This window comes from Olea europaea, chromosome 8, assembly GCF_002742605.1.
Source record: "Olea europaea var. sylvestris chromosome 8, O_europaea_v1, whole genome shotgun sequence".
Taxonomy (NCBI): domain Eukaryota; kingdom Viridiplantae; phylum Streptophyta; class Magnoliopsida; order Lamiales; family Oleaceae; genus Olea; species Olea europaea.
In genome coordinates, this window is record NC_036244.1 from 6,990,203 (window position 1) to 7,009,978 (window position 19,776).

The 19,776-nt window shown below is 33.2% G+C and overlaps 1 protein-coding gene across 1 annotated transcript; it reads left to right on the top strand.

Annotated features, from left to right (window-relative positions):
* Positions 1-12,535: 12,535 nt before the first annotated feature.
* LOC111398681 lies at positions 12,536-14,047 on the top strand. Its single transcript, XM_023025712.1, has one exon. It carries the CDS (start codon positions 12,718-12,720, stop codon positions 13,531-13,533), a length of 816 nt encoding a protein of 271 aa, XP_022881480.1. The 5' UTR covers positions 12,536-12,717; the 3' UTR covers positions 13,534-14,047.
* The last annotated feature ends 5,729 nt before the right edge of the window (positions 14,048-19,776 follow it).

Consider the following 19,776-nt stretch of genomic DNA (forward strand, 5'->3'; position numbering starts at 1 on the left):
ATTAGAACACAATTTAGTTAGAGAAAAATGCCAATTTTTATAATTCTAGTTAATGCTAAATTAATTTGAACTTGAACTAGTACGATCTCCGTGTGAACGATACTTGGACTCAAAATTCATTTTACTACTTGTTAACGAATCATGCACTGGTTGTATTTTTTATCGAACAATAATTCATTAACAACCATGTGGAGGTACATTTTTAGAGGTCAATAGGGCTATTATGTTCTATAAAAAAGACTGTAACTAGTAGGACATCACTTCTCAAAATCAAGTTATACTCCCAAAGTCCAAGCATTATATATATAATCTCACGTCTTACTGGCAGCCGTAGTGTGAGGGTTCGATTCTTGAGACATGAAATTGGACTTCTTGTAGGCGCAGTGTACATGCAACTCTTATTCCCTGACCTACTGGGGTCCATCCCGCGATTTACCTCTCTTACAAAGCTCTAAGGATGGGGCGATGGAGGCCTCAAGATTGGGGTTCAACCTTTTTATATATATAATCATTCATGTACTTGTGAGACAATTGTTATGCTCCACATCAAGGCCTAAGAAAAACCCACGTGGTAACCAATTAAAAGCTCAGGCAGAGCCTCATTGAAGAACAACTCATGTGGCGCCTCATCAACTTCTACACTCTACCTTAGCAAAAGTGGTGAAACAAGCACCTCAACCGAAACCCATGATCAAAGTCCATTCATCGTTAAAGTAAGGCTACCGAGACTTGGCGCCTCCCATTGCATCTAATTATAAAGATGTGATCTACACATGTTTTAGCAAGGGCTCTATGTGAGGTCGAAATCCACATAAGCTGAAGTGCCATGTAAGGCCGAAGCCCACATAAAGAAGGTGAAAATCTCTTGTTTTGAGAAGCATCTTTCATCACTCCTCCTAGGTAATTTGAATTCTCCCTAGAAATCTCTTGTATATAAGAGATCTTATGGAAGTGATTGATGTGCTTCCACAGTAATATAAACGTCAAGTAATACTAACCTACTCCATAGGTATGCAGTTCTAGGTCATAGAGATGCAACCTTTTCAGATAACATTAAATTCCATAAGTCCTTGATATTTGACGTTATACCTATGATGGGGTGCATCGGACATTAGGATGAAGTCATGTGTTTTTTCATCCAACGGCACCACTTCAGCTAGGCCACTATAAAAGCTTACAATTCACACCAATTCAGGGTAATGCAATTTCAATCCTCAAACAATGTAAGGTTGCTCTATTTCTCTCTATATTCTCATAGAATTTTGTTGTTAACACACATTTGTGGCTTGCACTTTTAACTCGTCTCATACCTAATATCTTCTTCTCGTTGATTAACTTGACTATCAGAGTGTTTATGGCTACCTCTCCCACCATCGAAGAAGGCCACGAGTGACTAACGATTTGTCCAACTATGTAGAAAAGGAGCTTATGTGAGTGTAAGCGGGTCCGTGATCTGTTGACTACATGGAGGTACATATTTTGAGGTCAACAAATTTTATTGACTTGGATAAGGATGAGCTAAGAATTATTACTTGCTATTACATGCAGTGTCTTCAACTCCATGGCCATGTTTAGGCCGACTATCATGGCTTTATATTCGAATTGTGTTGTTGGAGACCTTGAAATAGAAACTTAGTGCTTGACATAAGTAATGTTGATCTAGGATTACTAGTATAATTTATGTACCCGATCAAATTCCAATGTAAGATCTATCAATAAAGAGTTTTCACGGGTCCTTTTTTTTTTTTTTTTTTTTTCCCTGTGAGGCTTTGAACTTTTTTAGGTCGAGTAGGAGCTTTCATTGTGATGATTGCCCCGATCTGTTTTAGTTGGCTTCGATCCCTCTTTCATTCATCATGTAGCCAAGGAACTTTTTAGAGCTTACTCCGAATGCACATTTGAAAATGGTTGAGCTTCATCTTGTATTTACAAGAATTCCAAATATTTCTGATAAACGAATGATGTGATCTTCAGCTGATTTGCTATTTACCAATATGTCTTCAACATAGACATCTATTGTTCTACCAATCTCCTTGGAAAACATGTCATTTACGAGACACTAATATGTTGCCCTAACATTCTTTAGACTGAAAGTATAACAACCCAAATCTCTATGTCTAAGTCGTTATCATACGTATTGTCCTCCTTGAAAAAACCTATGCACATCTTATCCTTCATGAATTTCTATCGCGTCTCCAGAATTCGAACTCAAAATCTCTATTTTTTAAGAGACTTAAATTGAATCCAAATATTAAAGAACATTAATGAATGATAAGTTTAGTGGGAAATCTCTCCAGTTTCCATTGAGCTCTTTTTTGATTTAGATAAAAATCAATTTTTAGTAAATCTTAATAAAAGTTGATGGAAGATGTGGTTAAAAACTTGAAAAGCTCATAAAATATTAGGTTAAAATTACTTATTGACTTTGATTTAAATTTTAATTAACTTTTGTAGTTGAACCAAACAGGGGCTAAAATCCACCATCTACTGAGGCGAGTGGGAAGATGATAAATATAATAGGATATGAGAACAATATAAGTATAATATGATATGAAGTCATGTTCCATTGGGATGGCAGAGACATGCTTGGTAATGGAAAGTTGGAGATTCTAGCCTCTTTCATAGGAAGCACACCAAAGTTAATTCTAAATAACATTGTTAGTGCTAAATAGCCCGCCATTTTATGATGGGGTTGTAATTTTGATGTTGCAAATGATGCCTTGAGTAGAATTTCATTTCTGGAAATATTATTAATTAAAATATGCATAAAGGACAGTACAATATATGGAAGATGCATGTATAGTTTGTAGTTTATATTGGTAATTTAGTTAATTATGCATAGTGGAAAATAAAATTAATTTCAATTCCCACTAAGGATTTGTTTTGTGTTTAGATATAAACCGTAATAGAAACTATACCTTTGTTGAATTCTGCAAACTCCTTTACTTTACTTGAACACAAACAATTATAATCTACGATCCACAGCTTTCGAATTGTCTAATCTCTAATGAAAATTCATATGAGAAATAATATTGAGAGAACTAGAATTTTTTCTTTTGCTGTGCTAGCAAGACTATAATTGTATTATGTTATTATTTTTCAAACCTAGCAACCTCTTAATATAAATCCAAGTGAGCTTGACCCGTCTCTTAAACTTAACCTGGTCGAATATTTAATTAATCCAATTAATTAAATTTGGTCTATGAATTAATTACCCAATTAATTAATTATCTAACACTTGTCAATTAATTAATTGCTAAATCTCACACTTTTAGTTCTCCTTTTGCGTGTAACTCATTAGGTTTCCGATCTAATCAAAAACGATAAATTAAAATATTCCTATTTAATTTATCACCAATTCACATTCGTTGTCTCAGATTGACGTCTAGCAATATGCAGGGCAATACATGTGACGAAAAATATCACGTAGCATGATAAAATCAAATTTGTTCATTTACCGTGGAACTATAACCCTTTCATCTATATGATCTGATCAATTGTGAGATATGAAAGTGTGACAATCTCGATTATCGATCCTACCTTTTATCCCATCATTAAGTCAATACAAGTCTAAGATTCTTTTCAACTTATAAGTACACATTGACCAAGGATTTCGCTATTGACTTAACTGAATAAAATGTATATTATTATCTCTTACTATCTAAGAGTGACGAATCTTCTATTGATCATCCACAATTTCTTGACATATCCGAAATGTGTCGTATTAGTGACTCTTGGCAAAATAACATCCAACATCACCAAGTTTGACTATCCCCCATGTAAGGTACTATGATGACTTCAAGTCAAAGGACCAATTTCACTACCAAATTTTAGAAATTAACCACTGATACTTAGATAGTTATCAATGTGGAATCTCTCCAGCAAGGTCTCCAATATTTTGTTCTATAGTAAAACATTCACATGTTTATTTAAATATCACTACGCTTTAGCTTGTGAGATTAGTAACTCACTTCAAAAATGAGAAATGCCACACGTGATGATCTAACCATAATAATGATATGATCATGAATAATTTAAGATTCGGTCAATCACAACTCATTGTGATTAAAAAGTACCAAGACTTGAATCTACAAAATCTATTATCTAATTTATTAGAATGCTAATTCAATTAAATAATAGATTTGTCATAAATAGAATGCATATATTAAAATTTTTATATCGAAAAACGATTAACCCTAGGGTATAACGTTTACAGTTTATTCATGTTGGAAAATTATGAGCAATATAACCATTTGGAAGTGATCATAGACAATGTAACTAACATTGGCAACCTCCATTGCTTGCATTTAGTGAGAAACAATTTTTGTTTAATTTTTTTGGTGATGTTTATCAATTGTAATTTATTCAAGTCTATGCCAAGCAATCTCCTTTTACTTAGGAATGTCAATTCGGCTCGAAACTCGACTTGAAAATAGTTCGAGTTAGCTCAACTAGCAGCTTATTGGAATCGAACAGAGGCTTAGGCCAAGCCTCATATTCAAGTGTTAGCCCGAGCTTGAGATGACCCATGTCAGCTAATGTTAGCCACACCAACATGGGCTATTTTGGCCCGTGTCTTTGAAATAAGGCAATTATAGCAGTCTTTAAAAAAATTAATTAAGATTTCAGCAAAAAAAATGAGCCTACTCAGCTGGACTTGGAAAGGTCCGATCCGAAAGCCCAAGTCGAGCCTTATTTTTCGGCCAAGCTTTAGGTTAGGTCGGCTCGGGCTAAAAAAAGTTCAATCCATTTTTGCCAGAGTCTCGAAGTTTCAACTCAACTTGTTTACATCCTTTCCATATCAGCAAATAAAGACTCCGCCTTTGGAGCCCCCATAAAAAGCTATCAATTTTATGTACTCAATTAATGCATATAATGCAAGACTAGTAGTCAATGGTTAAAGTCAAATTCTAGGTGAAGACTTCATAGATGTGTTTTTTTCAAGTTGTAAAGTATATCTCAATTATAGCTTTGCTTGATATTGTGGCTAAGCATGATTTAGAGCTTGTGTAGTTGGATGTGAAGACAACATTATTGCATGGGAAACTTGAGGAGGACATTTGTATGCAACAAATAGAGGGTTTCATTGTTACTGGAAATGAGGACTATGTGTGCAAGTTGAAAAAGTCCCTTTTATAGCCTAAAGTATTCGTTGAGGCAATGGTATAAAAGGTTGGACTCATTCATGACTATTTATGATTTTAAAAGAAACGGTTATGATAGTTATGTGTACTTTAGGAAGTTTGATGATGGGTCGTTCACATATCTACTACTTTATGGTGATACTATGCCGATAGTTTTCAAGGATAGATAAGAGGTAATGAAAGTGAAAGTTTAGCTCAGTTCAGTGAAGATTTTGATTTGAAAGATTTGGGAGCAGCAAATAAAATTCTTGGAATGAAAATCTTGAGAGATAGGAAGGCTGACACATTATACTTGAGTCAGAAATGGTACATTGAGAAAGTATTTCATATGTTTAATACATTGAATGCAAATGCTGTCAGTATTCCTTTGGGTGCTCATTTTAAACTATTATCTACTTTATGTTCACATTTAGATAAAGACATTGATTACATTACACAAGTTCTTTATTCAAGTGCAGTTGAATCGCTCATGTATGATATGGTTTGTACCTGCCCAGATTTGGCACATGTAATCAGTGCAGTTATAAGATACACGATAAATCCTGACAAGGAATATTGGAAAAGTAGTGCAACGGATATTTGTGTTGCTCTACTAATGTTCATTTCCATTTCGGGAGAAATACAAATAGAGTTATTAGGTATACTGATTCAGATTATGCAGGGGATTTGATAAAATAAGATCATTTACAGGGTATATATTTACTATTGAGGGTTATGCTACCAGATAGAAGGCTACATTATAGAATACAGCTGCATTATCTACTACTAAGATGGAGTACATAACTATTATAGAGACTTGTACAAGGAAGCTATGTTATTGAGGGGATTGTTTGGTAAAATCAATACTTACAAAAATCTATAGTTTATTGTGATTGTCGGAGTGCTATTTTATTATTATTATTATTACTACTACTACTACTACTACTACTACTACTACTACTACTACTACTATGGATCATATATTTCATGAGAGGACAAAACTCATTGATGTGAGTTATTATTTTGTGTGTAATGTGATTGTTCATGGTGATATTGATGTAAGCAAGGTTGATACCAGGGAAACTCCCGTTGATATGTTTACAAAGTCACTTCCTGTTGTCAAATTTGAGCATTGTTTGGACTTGATTGGTATTTGTTGTTGAATTAGTGGAAGAGGTGGATAATGTTAAAGAGTGAAAAGTAATTCTTTATATTGAAATTTGAGTTAAGGTAGAGATTTGTTGAATTGTGACCCAAATTCCATTGAAAATTGGTGTATTGGTTGAAAGAAATTGGTATTTGGTTGAAGAGATCTTAAAGAAGTCCAAATATGGACCAAGGAGTAAAAGTCGATTCATTTACTCTCGTGAACGCCCAACTTTTGCTCAAGCGCTCAGAATAGAGAGTCTGGATTTTGTTGGGTGCAAGCCTGCACTTGACTGCTAGTGAGACCACTCACTGTGCATGAGGCACGTCTCTCGACGGTCGTCTTGTCCGGCTCAAGATGTTTTCACGTTTTGATGCATTTTTTTGTATCCATTCCATCTAAAACACAGTTTTTACGGTTGTATATATATCTTATGACTTTTAGATTCTTCATAACATTAGAGAGACATTAGATTTGGTTGAGAGCATCAAATCTTGTAACAAATCATTGATTTTGATTTAGTGAATTCTCATCAGCTGCCAATGATTTTTTTTCATCTTGGATTTTTACATAAAATCTTGGTGTTCTTGATTGTTTGTTTATTTCATCTTGCACATATCATCTTGCGCAATTCATAACATCCTTCATTAGCCTTGAACCCAGTGAGCCTCTCTTGTACACAAGTCATGCTATTGTATTCGGCTCATGTACTTGAATGGGAGATAGCACCCTATACTATTAAATAGTTGGCAAGAATCATAGAAAAACATTTAAGTATACTATAGAATAAGCACAAGGCATGGCATAGTTAATTGTTCCCTTTAAATATCGTCGAACTTTTTTGGCTATCATCCAATGAGAGTATCTTGGATTATGCAAAAATTAGCAAAGCTGTTTCACAACATATAAAATGTCCGATCGTGATATGGTACAATACTACAATGCCCTTACAACTCGCCTATATTCACTATTATTCGAGTGCCCATCATTAGAGAAAGGTTTGGTACCAAAAGTAGCTGGACATGCCACAAGTTTTGTACCATCATTAGTGTGCTATCAAGAAAGAGTAAGATGTATTAGGACAGTCTTAGGTGAAGACCTTTACTAGTTCTTTGTGCTTCAACTTCAAGAAAGTAACCCAGCTGTCTGAGATCTCTAATATGGAAGTTTGTTTAGAAAATGTTAATGAAGTCATGAATAGTAGAAATGCCGGACCTGTAATAATTATATCATCTACGTAGATTAATACAAAATAAGAATAATGATGATGATGATTAATTGAATGTGTTAGTACAAAAAGTAAATAATGAATAATTAACCTTAGATTCATTGAAAATATATTCTAGAACTGTTGAGAGAGCTTTCAAAACCAGACTCTGGAGGCTTGTTTCAGCCAGAGAAATTTGTAAGAGCCACACACTAGGGCAAGCAAATAATGCTACAACCTTTTGTGTTGATACCTATTTGCCTTCAAAACTCTACAAAGTTTCCATGAATTCTGAAAATTTGCGACAATGGTGAAAATGCTATATGTTTAAAGACTAAAGTGATGAACAACGGGGCATGATATAGAGAGAGGAGGTTTTGAGGGTTTTTAGAAGTACCTAAGTTTTGAAATCATATTTTATTTGTCTTATTTTATATCTTTTTAATGTAATTAAAAATTGTGCCTTATTTCCTTTTCTTAAATTAATGGGCTATTTGAGGTGGGCCAATGGCAATTTAAATTGGGCTAAAATATTGTTTTGATCCATAAAAATAAAAAAAAAAAAAAAAAAAAAACACTCGCAATTGTCATGTGCCCCTTGGAGTAAGAATTACCAATACATCCATACATAGCTATAAGGCAATTTCAGAGATTTTAGCATTGCAAATATAATATCCTACTTTGATTTTGATTGTCTTTCTGACTGGTTCAATATGTTGACTTTCGCTTGTACTTGGGAAAAATAAAATAGACTATCAAAAGATATCTTTTAATTTTTAGATCATTTGACAATTGTTTGAAGATGAGAAGATAAGTTTAATAAGATCAAGGACAATTGTATAAAGTTTCTCCATATCTTTTTCATTTTTTTTTTGAAAAAATGAAAAAATATTTTACCCAACTTAATAATATCGAGATTTTTGCATCCCCACTCATGCATTGTTGCACTTCTCTTTTCTTTGATATCTCGATATGCAAAGATTCTGTCATACAGATTGTTCTTCACATTCATGAATAAAATCAAAGAGATTTGTATTGCTAACTCTCATTATTTCATAGCCTTCTCAAACATAGAGAAGGAACTATTAAGGGAATAAATCTCACATTGGTTAAATATCGAAATATTGACCAACTTAAATAGATCTTGGGTCACTCCTCTTAATAAGATTGATCTTATTAAGATGAACCCCAAATTTTAATATGGTATCAAAACCCAATAAGCTCCAACGACCTATTCGATCCGATTAAGTCTAAAAAATGAGCACACGGATTTCAAGATTGGTCTGCTAAAAAAGAACCACCATCTTGCGGGAGCATATTAAGGGAATAAATCTCACATCGGTTAAATACCAAAATATTGACCAACTTAAATAGATCTTGGGTCACCCCTCTTAATAAGGTTGACCTTATTAAGATGGACTCCAAATCTTAATAGGAACTTATCATACAAAAGCATGTTTATATATATATATTGAAGAATTTTTAATATTATTCAATTAAATATTCATAAACGACTTAAATAAACAATCGTTGACTATCGACTGTCAATGATCATGGCCAATGGCCGTCAAAACTGAGGTTCATTCTTGGATCCGTCACTTATCATTTATCACAAATTAAATACTTAGACACACATATCATATATTCACAAAATTCGCAATTTTCATAAATCATAAACCTCAGCAGCAAGCAGCAGGCTCATGGTCATAATTCATAAAATATAAATTATAAATCATTCCGCAATGAAAATGGCATAAAAAATTAACTAAAAAAAGAAAAGAAAAGGAGAGGTTCACACAGCAGCGATAGGTAGTGGCGGAGGCTAGACGTCAACTACTCAAAGGTGACAGGTCATAACTTATGCACCACCGTCCTCAATCTGTCCTTCTGACATCAACCACAAAAAAAGGGTAAATCGAAGTTAGAATCTGTACAAATGTTAAAACTAGCAATAGCAAAGATTAAGATGAGTTTCTATAAAATGACTGATTAAGGAAAAGCCCATTCACTCACATCACAAGGTCCAATGTTTGGAAAAAAAAATTTAAAAATGGCCGAAGTTCATCAGACTCTTTTTCCTCCTTCCCTAATCCATCTGGCTTCAAGCTTCTTGGCGGGCGGCAATTGTCTACAACAATGACAACATCCAACTTGTAAGTTCTAGCGAAGCCAGCACGGATGATCGTGCCATCTCATCGAGTGTTGACTCCGCCCTATTCTAAAGGAATCGTCTGTTCATGCAGAAACGAGCTCAAATCAGATGAAAGTGCCAAGTTTATGTCCAAAGAAAAGCATCATTAAAAAAGCGAAAAGCAAACTTTTCCTGTTCATTTAAGAAACAAAAGTAAAAAAGTACGTAAACATTAGCCAAACAAGAATCCAGAATAGGAACAAAAACTGTGCAAAACAAATTAGCCAACTCAATTAATAATTATAAGCACAATCATTAACTATTGCACTTTCTCTGCTAAGACAAAAAAAGAGCTTTTTTTCTGCATATCCAGAATCCAGATTCCAGACTGCACTACGGCGCTAAACGACGACGAATTACCTCCAAAAATGACCACTTTTTATGTTTTTTTTTATTTTTTTTATTTTTTGGTGCTGTCTATATCACTTCTACTTTATTAAAACAAACACCCAAAGTTATAATAATCCAAAAATGAAAAAAAATATTAAAGCATTCATATAAAGTAGAGAATGATTGAATGTACAGTACAGATTATGCTGTAACTAAGTGTGCTTTCGCAAATTTTAGACTTTAGATTATACAATTTTGCTAGTGTCTACAACTGTTACCTATGAAAAAAGTTTGAAGTTGCACATTATTTGGGAAAGACGCATACTTAGCTCCCATTTGGCCCCTATTAAATTATATATATATATATTTTATTTTCAACCACACAATGTTTCATAAAATAATATTATACGTAAATCAAAAATTTTTCCTTCTTTTTTAACCATTCATTTAAAAAAATATATAATTCCATCCATTTTCATTTCAAAAAATGGGGGCCAAACGGGTGCTTAGTGTTGGTTTGTTTCAAGAATCCTATTGTATCATATTCACATCCATATTCACTTATTCGAGTGATCATCGCAATACGTAAGCTCCAACTTTTACACACATTGGTACTTAAAAGAATTTTTTGTCTAATTTCAAGATTTCCTTAATTTGTTATGCTCCGAAGAGAAATTTCATGGCTCGTGAAGAGAGAGACAAATTATTGTGAATAGCATAAGTTGAAGGTGGGAACTATAGGGGATGGAATCGAGGGAATTAGGGAAAAAATATTTCCTTGTGTCCTATGCTTACGTTTGATTTAGATTTTTAGTAGATTTTAATAACGAGTAAATTTAACAAATAATCACTGAACTTTACACTTGATTACTACTTGCTCACTCATCTTTCATATATTACTGAATGCTCACTCATCTTTTCATATAATTACTCATTCACCACTCGTCTCTTCAAATAATTGGGCTACTTTTACGGCAAATTTTCGACAACTTCCGACCACAAAGAATGTCGAATTTTGATACCGTTGGAAAGCCCACGATGTCCTCTTCAATTACCACCCACAATTTCCCGATAACTCCAAAGGATTCGGTCGGAATAAAGCCACAAAGTCAGCGTCCCGAACTTTGTCCAGATTTTCGCCTTTTCAAGATGCTGATTTTGTGGGTTTATTCCGACCGAATCCTTTGGAGTTATGGGAAAATTTTGGATGGTAATTGAAGAGGACATTGTGGACTTTTCAATGGTATCAAAATTCGATAGTTTTGATGGTCGAAAGTTGTCGAAAAATTGCCTTAAAAGTCGCCCAAAAAATATGAAAATTTGGGCAGATTTTCAAAATTTTTGGGCAACTTTTAAGGCAATTTTTCGATCGAATCCCTTGAAATTATAATGAGATTTTGGGTGGTAATTGAAGAGGATATCGTGGGCTTTCCAACAGTATCAAAATTCGACATTTTTTGTGGTCGGAAGTTGTCGAAAATTTGCCGTAAAAGTCGCCCAATTATTTGAAGAGACGAGTGATGAATGAGTAATTATATGAAAAGATGAGTGAGCATTCAGTAATCTGTGAAAGATGAGTGAGCAAGTAGTAATCAAGTGTAAAGTTCAGTGATTATTGGTTAAATTTACTCTTTTAATAACAGACGATAAAATATGTGATTGTAAAATTGTATCCCTATTACATATATGATTAAAAATGAGTTTTAAAAAATAAAAGGCTAAAACAGCTTGTTTGGGAGCGCTTTTTTGCCCCAAAAAAATTGATTTTTTGATTGTTATTTCACATATTTGACTTTTTCTCTCACAGGTGGATCCCACTTTTCTTCCAACGATCAAAAAATCAATTCTTAAAATCACTCCCCAAACAGGCTCTAAATAATGAGATCAAACTTGGGCTAAATTTCAAAAAGTTACAAGAATTGTTCTAGAAACTCTAGTTTATTCGGAAAACTAAACCAATTAGTTTTCTGCTAAAACTCATTGTTCAATATTTAATTGTGTTTACTAATAATTCGATTATCCATAAGCGGTGCTATAACATTTGTATAGGTGCCACTAAATAATAAGTTCAATAAAATGTAGAATTAAATAATTCATTTAATTATACCCTTGTTTGATTCCCATTTTTTTAAAAATTCATTTTTTTCAAAACTCATTTTTAACCACACCTTTTTTCAATAAAATAATATAACACGCAAATCAAATTTTTTTTTAATTTTTAACCACATATTCTCCATCAATCACTATTTAAAAATACATTCTTTCACTTTAAATGGGAATCAAACAAGGACGATATATCTCATTTAACGTATAGCGTCTAAGCATTTGTTTATGAGAAATTAATTTTAAATCAAGATAAAAAAAAAAAAAACTAATATTAATCACACACTTTTTGTAACACTAACAACTTTTTAACTACATATTTTATCAATTTTCTATTAAAATCTATTAAAAAATTAATTTTAATTCGTAACAGAGGTTAAATATCATCAGTCTTGTTATCTACCTTTTTCGAATCAGAACTTTAAAACATTGATGTTCACACATAAGTATAAAAGATTATTCTACCAGTCGACAAAAATAAACCAAATACCCAACAGAACATAAATTAAACCATCACCCACCCCACCATTGGCCATCCCCACTGTCCATTGTCCTCATTTTCCTTTTCCCATCTGTGAATATACGCTCTTCTCTCTTCAAGAGAGGTTTAACGACAATGTTTGAAGAGTCTGCATCTGTAATACCTTCAATATGGGAATCCATGAATAGCTGGTTCACTCCCACTGTTTTCTTTGTTCTCCTCAATCTTGTGATAGGCACTATTGCTTTCACCTCAACATTAGCAAACCAAAAAGAGTCCCAAAATGACCCTCAACAGCAAAATATCGCCAGATCCCCCTCTGTTCTTCAGCGCCTGAAATCTATCAATTTCTCCAGATCTCAAGATGCCCACCAGAAAGAAGTTACAGATTCAGACACCCTTCTCAATCCTGAGAGCTCCCATGAAGCTCTAAATTTTGAAGAACATTCCCGGTATTTCTTTCAGCCGTCTCATCAAGAAAGTTTCCAAGAAAATCTTGAGACTACACAGGCGCAGACCCATTACGTTTTTCAACAAGATTTTCACGAAACCCAAGATCGTTTGATTTTTGAAGGAGAAAAAATGACCCCTTTGGAATTTCAAGAGGTCCATGAACAGAAAGCTGAGAAAAATGAGTTTCAGAGCATGGCTGAGGTTTACAGTGAAGTTACTGGCAGTCATTTTATTCGGACTACGTCAGATACTGAACCGGCGTCCGGTGAGATTCCAGAGAAGCTTCCTGCGAGGATGATTAAGTCGGCGAGCTTTAAATCAGGTGTTGGGCACTTCGAGGAGGACATTGTTGAGGCGCGACGCCCGGCGACGGCGAGAGAGAATGGAAATAGTAAGCTTCCAGAGGACCATGAAGTGGATGCGAAAGCTGATGTTTTCATCAACAAATTCAAGCACCAGTTGAAGCTTCAGAGGTTGGATTCCGCGAATCAGGTATAAAGATATGATTGGTAGAGGGACTGAAAAGTAAGATTATTTCAGTTCTTGGGGTTGTTTTTTAAATTTTTGGATTATCAGGTACCAAGATGTGATTGGTAGGGGGACTAAAGGGTAAGATTATCTTAGTTCGTGGGGTTTTTTTTTTAAATTTTTGGATTATCAGGTACCAAGATGTGATTGGTAGGGGGACTAGAAAGTAAGATAATTCAAGTTTCGGGGCTGTTTTATAATTTCTGGTTTGTTTGGGGTTACTATGTCAGAGCTGTGGTGGAAGTGTGAATCAGATGCTGTATCTATTGCTCTGTCCAAGTGGTTGGTTGTTCCTGTACCTTTTACTTTATAATGGCAATATTTTTTATGGGCATTTTGGTCCTTTCATCTTTAATTGTGGTCTAATGACTTGTTTGACCTTGAATCTTGATTATCATTTTTCTTATTGTCATCATCGAGTAGGAGTTATGTCCAATCTCTTAAATTGTATCGTTTTAATTTTATCAGATACTTTCGATCATTAGCCTTTTGCAGGGATTGTTAATTTTTTCCAAAATTTTGATTGAACTTTTCGCTATCATTAACATGAATTTAGTGCAGAACATGGGAATTATTAGTTTAAACTTTTCGTCTTTAAGACACTTTCGTTCTTTTTTGTCCAGTTTTGAATTTGTTATAGCATTTGGGGTAATTTGGTAATGTCATGGGGAACATTTTGGGGCACATGCCCGCAAGTTTGGGTTGTAATAATGCCCTTTAATCCACATTATAATGTGAGCACCGACCTTTATCGACCTCTATACATTCAAGAAAGATGAAGTTAGGTGTAGTATTATATCAAGTTAATTATTACTTCTTTCGTTCCATAAAAATATACTTGCTTTTTCTTTTTTCTTTTTTTTTTTTTCAATCTTAAATTATAGTTTATTTTTCTTATTGAAAGTATTTTTAGTTTTCTGTATGTTCATTTGCCATGTTATCAATTAAGGGTGACAATTTGGCTCGTCGGCTCAGGTGGCCATGAAAAAAGCCCAAACGGGCCCGACTTAAGGCTCGGGTCGAGCTTGAGCTGGCACATGTGGCTTGTCGGGCCGGCTCTTAAGAAAAAATCGCCAGCATAGTGCAGTTGTTGCCTATGTTTTATTGAAAAAAAGTAAACAAATAAATAAATTCAAACCGGCTAGGCTTGGTAAGGCTTGAGCAAAGAGCTCTAGTCAAGTTTCGAATTTTTGGTCGAGCTTGAGCTTTTGATTGGCTCGGCTCAGGTATCCGACTTAATTTTAGTCGATTTGAGCTCAAATCTCAAGTTCAACTCGCAAGCTGGACTCGGCTCGGCTTGGTTTAATTCGACCCGTTGACATTCCTATTATAAATAGATATGAATACTCATATTTAAACTATTATGTAATGTACGAGTCTATTAGAAAAAATGTTAGAAAATTTTATTTTTTAATTATATTAATTATGTTTTCTTAACACGTAAAAATTGAAGTAAGGCAATTTATGTGGGACAAAAGAGTTAGGTCCCGTTTGATTGCACGAAATTTTCCATGAAATTTGGAATTCGAATTCCAACTTCCACTTTTGACCTGTTTGATTGACAAAATTTTCCAGGGAATTGATTTTCCATGAATTTCTAGGTACAACACTTTAAAGCTTGATTTTCCACTTTTTATTTTCCTAGAGTAGGTGGTTTTTGATTTTTCACCTTTTTTTTTTAATTGTTGGCAATGGGAACAAATTTTAAAAACAATTTTAAAAGAGGATATTCTTGAAATTGACAATTTTCATGTAAAACAAAGCCAAACAAACACCAAAATATAGATGCTTTTTTGATTTTTTTTTTCCTTTTTTTTTTGGTTGACAATGAAAACAAATTCTAGGAACAATGGTAGAAATTGATATCCCTTAAATTAACAATTTTCATGTAAAACAAAGTCAAACGAACACCAAAAAGCACTTTTACTTCAACATTTTCCACGTGAAAAATTATACCAATCAAATACAACAATTTACAATTTTCAGGAAAATAATTTCTAGATAATTCAATTCCCTGAAATTCATTTTCTTTCGACCCAAATTTCATCTTCGCAATCAAACAGATCCTTATTCTTCAAGCTTTACCATAGTATATAGATGGCAACGGCGCATGAGCACGAGCCAAGCTCGAGCTTGGCTCATACTCAAGGGGTGAGCTCGGCTCGGCTCATGAGCTCGTGAGTTCACAAGCCACGAGCTAATGGGCCATGCCGAGTCGAGCTCATGAGCTCAATAATTTTTTTTTATTATTTTTAAATTTTCAAACTTTTCTCCACATTTTTTATATTTTTAGCTCGTGGGTTCGCGAGCTCGACAAGCCAAGCCTTTGACGAGTTTGAGCCACCCACGAGTCGAGCTTTAACAAGCCGACGAGCTGCTCGCCCATTTGACATCCTACCATAGTATGACAATTTGCCCTCAACAAATTGGAGCCCCATGAAAAATTAAACCCAAATGGGACGGGTATGTTTCGCTTAGGGCCGGTTTCTGGCAAAGGCCCGCCCTCATTTAATTTTTTCAAAATTTTAATTATTATATTTAAAATATTAAATTAAATATTCATTTTTATTTTGAATGACATATACTTGAATAATTGAGACAAAAGAAATAAAAAATTGAAGAGATTTACATTATATACAGACCTTGCTTCTCTAATATAACTGATAATTTTTCAATGTGGAACAAAATGAACCCTTTACTAAAGTCTCAAAAATTAGAGTATAAATACATTAAAATCTTTAAGTAAATGTGTTGAAAAAATTGTCATTAAGTGAACAAAGCTTTACTTATCGAATGGGTCATTAAGGGGTAATGTGGTCATTTCATTTTTAGACTATTGGTATAATTTTTGTTTTTATAGATATAAATAAAAAATCACAATTTAAATATTCAAATGCGTCACAGATTATATAGGAAACATTTAAAAAAAAAAAAAAAAAAGTAAAAGGACATATGGGCCCCCGCCGACTGGTATCCCTGTTTTATCCTGGTCTGCTTTTAAATTTATAATGTGAAAGCCATTGACTAAGATGTTGTATGCTACTTTCACTATAAAATAAACAAATATTTTCTTTCTTTAACGACTAAGTCATATTTCGTTGCTGATTATAATTTATTTATAATTGGTCAAATTAACTCTTATTCACATCTTCGTGGGACTCCCAAGTAACGTCCATAATTTATTTCTATCTATTTATGATCAATTTATAATCTAAATTGATCATAAATAACTCCAAAACATGCTTTTAGGCTCTTCTTAAATAGTTTAATTTTAAAAACGTACATGTTTAGATAATTTAACAATTACCCATTGGAATGGAAATGGTTAGTCATGCACAAATGACTTTTGGATGCTAGCTAAATGGTAAACATTTTATTCAACAATAACATTGCTTGTACATAATTTTTTGTACATTAAGATATTCTTACATTCACATGGGGTAGAGCTCACTTGAATAAAATATTCGAACAGACCCTACCCCATGTGAGTGTGGAACACCTTGATGTACAAAAATTTTTGTACGCTAAGCAAATCCCTTTAATCAATTAGAATATAAAAAATCGAAGGAATATCTTTTTCGGTACCCAGTGCTTTGTACAATTTGATTACAAAATCTCATAAAATTAAGGCATAGTTCATTAAAAATTTTCATTAAATTAATCGATATATATATATATATATATATATATTCTTACATTCACATGGGGTAGGGCTCACTCAAATAAAATATTCGAACAGACCCTACCCCATATGAGTGTGGAACATCTTGATGTACAAAAATTTATGTACGTCAAGCAAAACCCTTTAATCAATCAAAAATTGAAAAATCGAAGGAATATCTTTTTCGGTACCCAGTGCTTTGTACAATTTGATTACAAAATCTCATAAAATTAAGGCATAGTTCATTAAAATTTTCATTAAATCAATCGATATATATATATATATATATATTGATTTCAATTGAAAATATTATAGTTTTGATATCATTGTTGCATGTTGATTTTCATATTTTGTAAATAGAGACATAATCTAACATATGTGCACGTGGAAGTATTCGTTTTGCTGATCAAAATTTACAGGATCATAGAACATGGTTCGGTAGGACCAACAAAGAGCGACTAACCTTAGAATCTGAAAGAATTAGGACTGGTTTTTATGTGATAATCTATCTGTAATTATTTTTGAACATGTAACTCGTTAAAGTGGAAATTACACTCACACATATTTATTAACTTTTCAACTTAGAAAAGAGGTTTAAAATTTTTTTTATTAAAAAATTAGTTGATAGTTTAAATTTTTGGTATTATTAATAATATTATAAAATTAAATTAATTTATATACCACACCCAAACCCAATTTTCCCTAATCCTCTCTCTCTCATTCTCTCCACCATCGCTACAGCAATGGGGATGACATCGTCACTGCATGCGTCGTGAGCAATGGCTGTAGTGGTTTTTAGGGGTGATGATGATACTAGTTGTGGTGATGGAGGTAGTGATATATGCGTATGGTGGTCTGTGGTAGTTTGTGATTTGTGGTGGTGATCTATGTGTGCTGGGGTGTATGCGACGATGCTGATGAGGTGGTGGTCAGGTAGTGCCGACTACGGGGTGGGGTGTGGGAGACAAGTGAAAATTTGAAACTAGTTAATTGGATAATTGTGATAAATTAATTTGTTAATTGCAACCGAGAAAGAAGTTGTAACAAACTAATTTGATAATTTATGATTGATAAATTACAACCAATTAATTTAATAATTTGTGATCATGAAATAAGTTGTGACTTATGAAATTTGTGATCGAGAATACGTGACATATTAATTTTTTATAATTTATGATATATAAATAAATTGTGACCTAATAAAATTTGTGATTTTGTGATCAAAAAATAATGTGTGACCAATTAATTTTTATAATTTGTGATCGATCAATAAGTTGTGACTTATGAAATTTGTCATTCGTGACTATGACATTTTTTTATTGTGACTAGTAAGTAATTGTGACCATAAATTATATAGTATTGTGACCTTATAATTTTTAATTAATAAAATATTTTTTATTATCTATTTTAATTATTAAAATTTAATTATGATATAATTTTTGAAGTTTTAAAACATGTTTGTTAATTTTGAAATTGTATCTTTTAACCACTTTAAGGGCCTATTTGTGCCCCTTTAATTTAAAAAAATGTATTATGAAATGGTAATTGATGTTGAAATGTATAGTTAAAAAAGAATGAAATTTGTTTATTTATGTATAGTATTATTTTAATGAAGAATATACGGATGAAAACAAGTATTAAGAAAAATAATTGAAATCTGCTACACTTACAGGGGTCTGTTTTACAGATCCTTGCCAGAATACTCACAATTGTAGGCCTAGGCGTATTTTTTTTTCCATGTAGGATCGACCCCTTTAATTAATCGATAAGTCCCCTGTAAGAAATTGCTCTCCAAAATAAATTGATAGAATGTAATAGAATAATTGACAAACAAATGTTAAATTTGTATTGTTCTCTTCCTTAACGATAAGACAAATGTTTACTCTTCTCTGAAGAAATTCAGTCATTTATAATTAGACAGGGCAGTGCATGCTAAAAATTTATAATGTAATAACAAGCCTGCTTTTTGGAGACAAAAATAGGCCAAAGAACCGGGGGCACCACCTATTGGAGTTAACAGCCGTCCCTCCAATAGGGGGACGCCATGTGGTGCTCCCTTTTTGGCCCCGCCCCTATGGCTTTTTAATAAACCCTTCCATACACCTATTAAAGTATTTTCCTTATCGATTCTCCGCGAATAACAGCTTTACGCGCAAAGTAATTGTCTTAAACATAAATATATTCTGTGTAAATAAAAGGGAAAATTGCAGCCGAGGTAACAAACCTTTCGTCTATTAACAAACTTTGCCCAAACCTTTAGTTTATGCCACCCAAAGTCCCAAACTTTTTAAAAATATGCACCGGGGGTTCAAATGGATGGAAACCGACCGTTTGACCGTTAATTGACTAGAAAAGTCAAAATTTGATCAATTTGGACCATATTAAAAAGGATAAAGTGGTACTTTGCATTTTCTCTTAATATTAATAATTAAAATAATTAATAATAACAATAGAAAAGTACAAACAAAATAAATAAAAATTAAAGAAAAGAAAAGAAAGGAAATACTGTTTATCTTCATCTTCACCCCACCCCACCCCCCCACCCGCCCCCG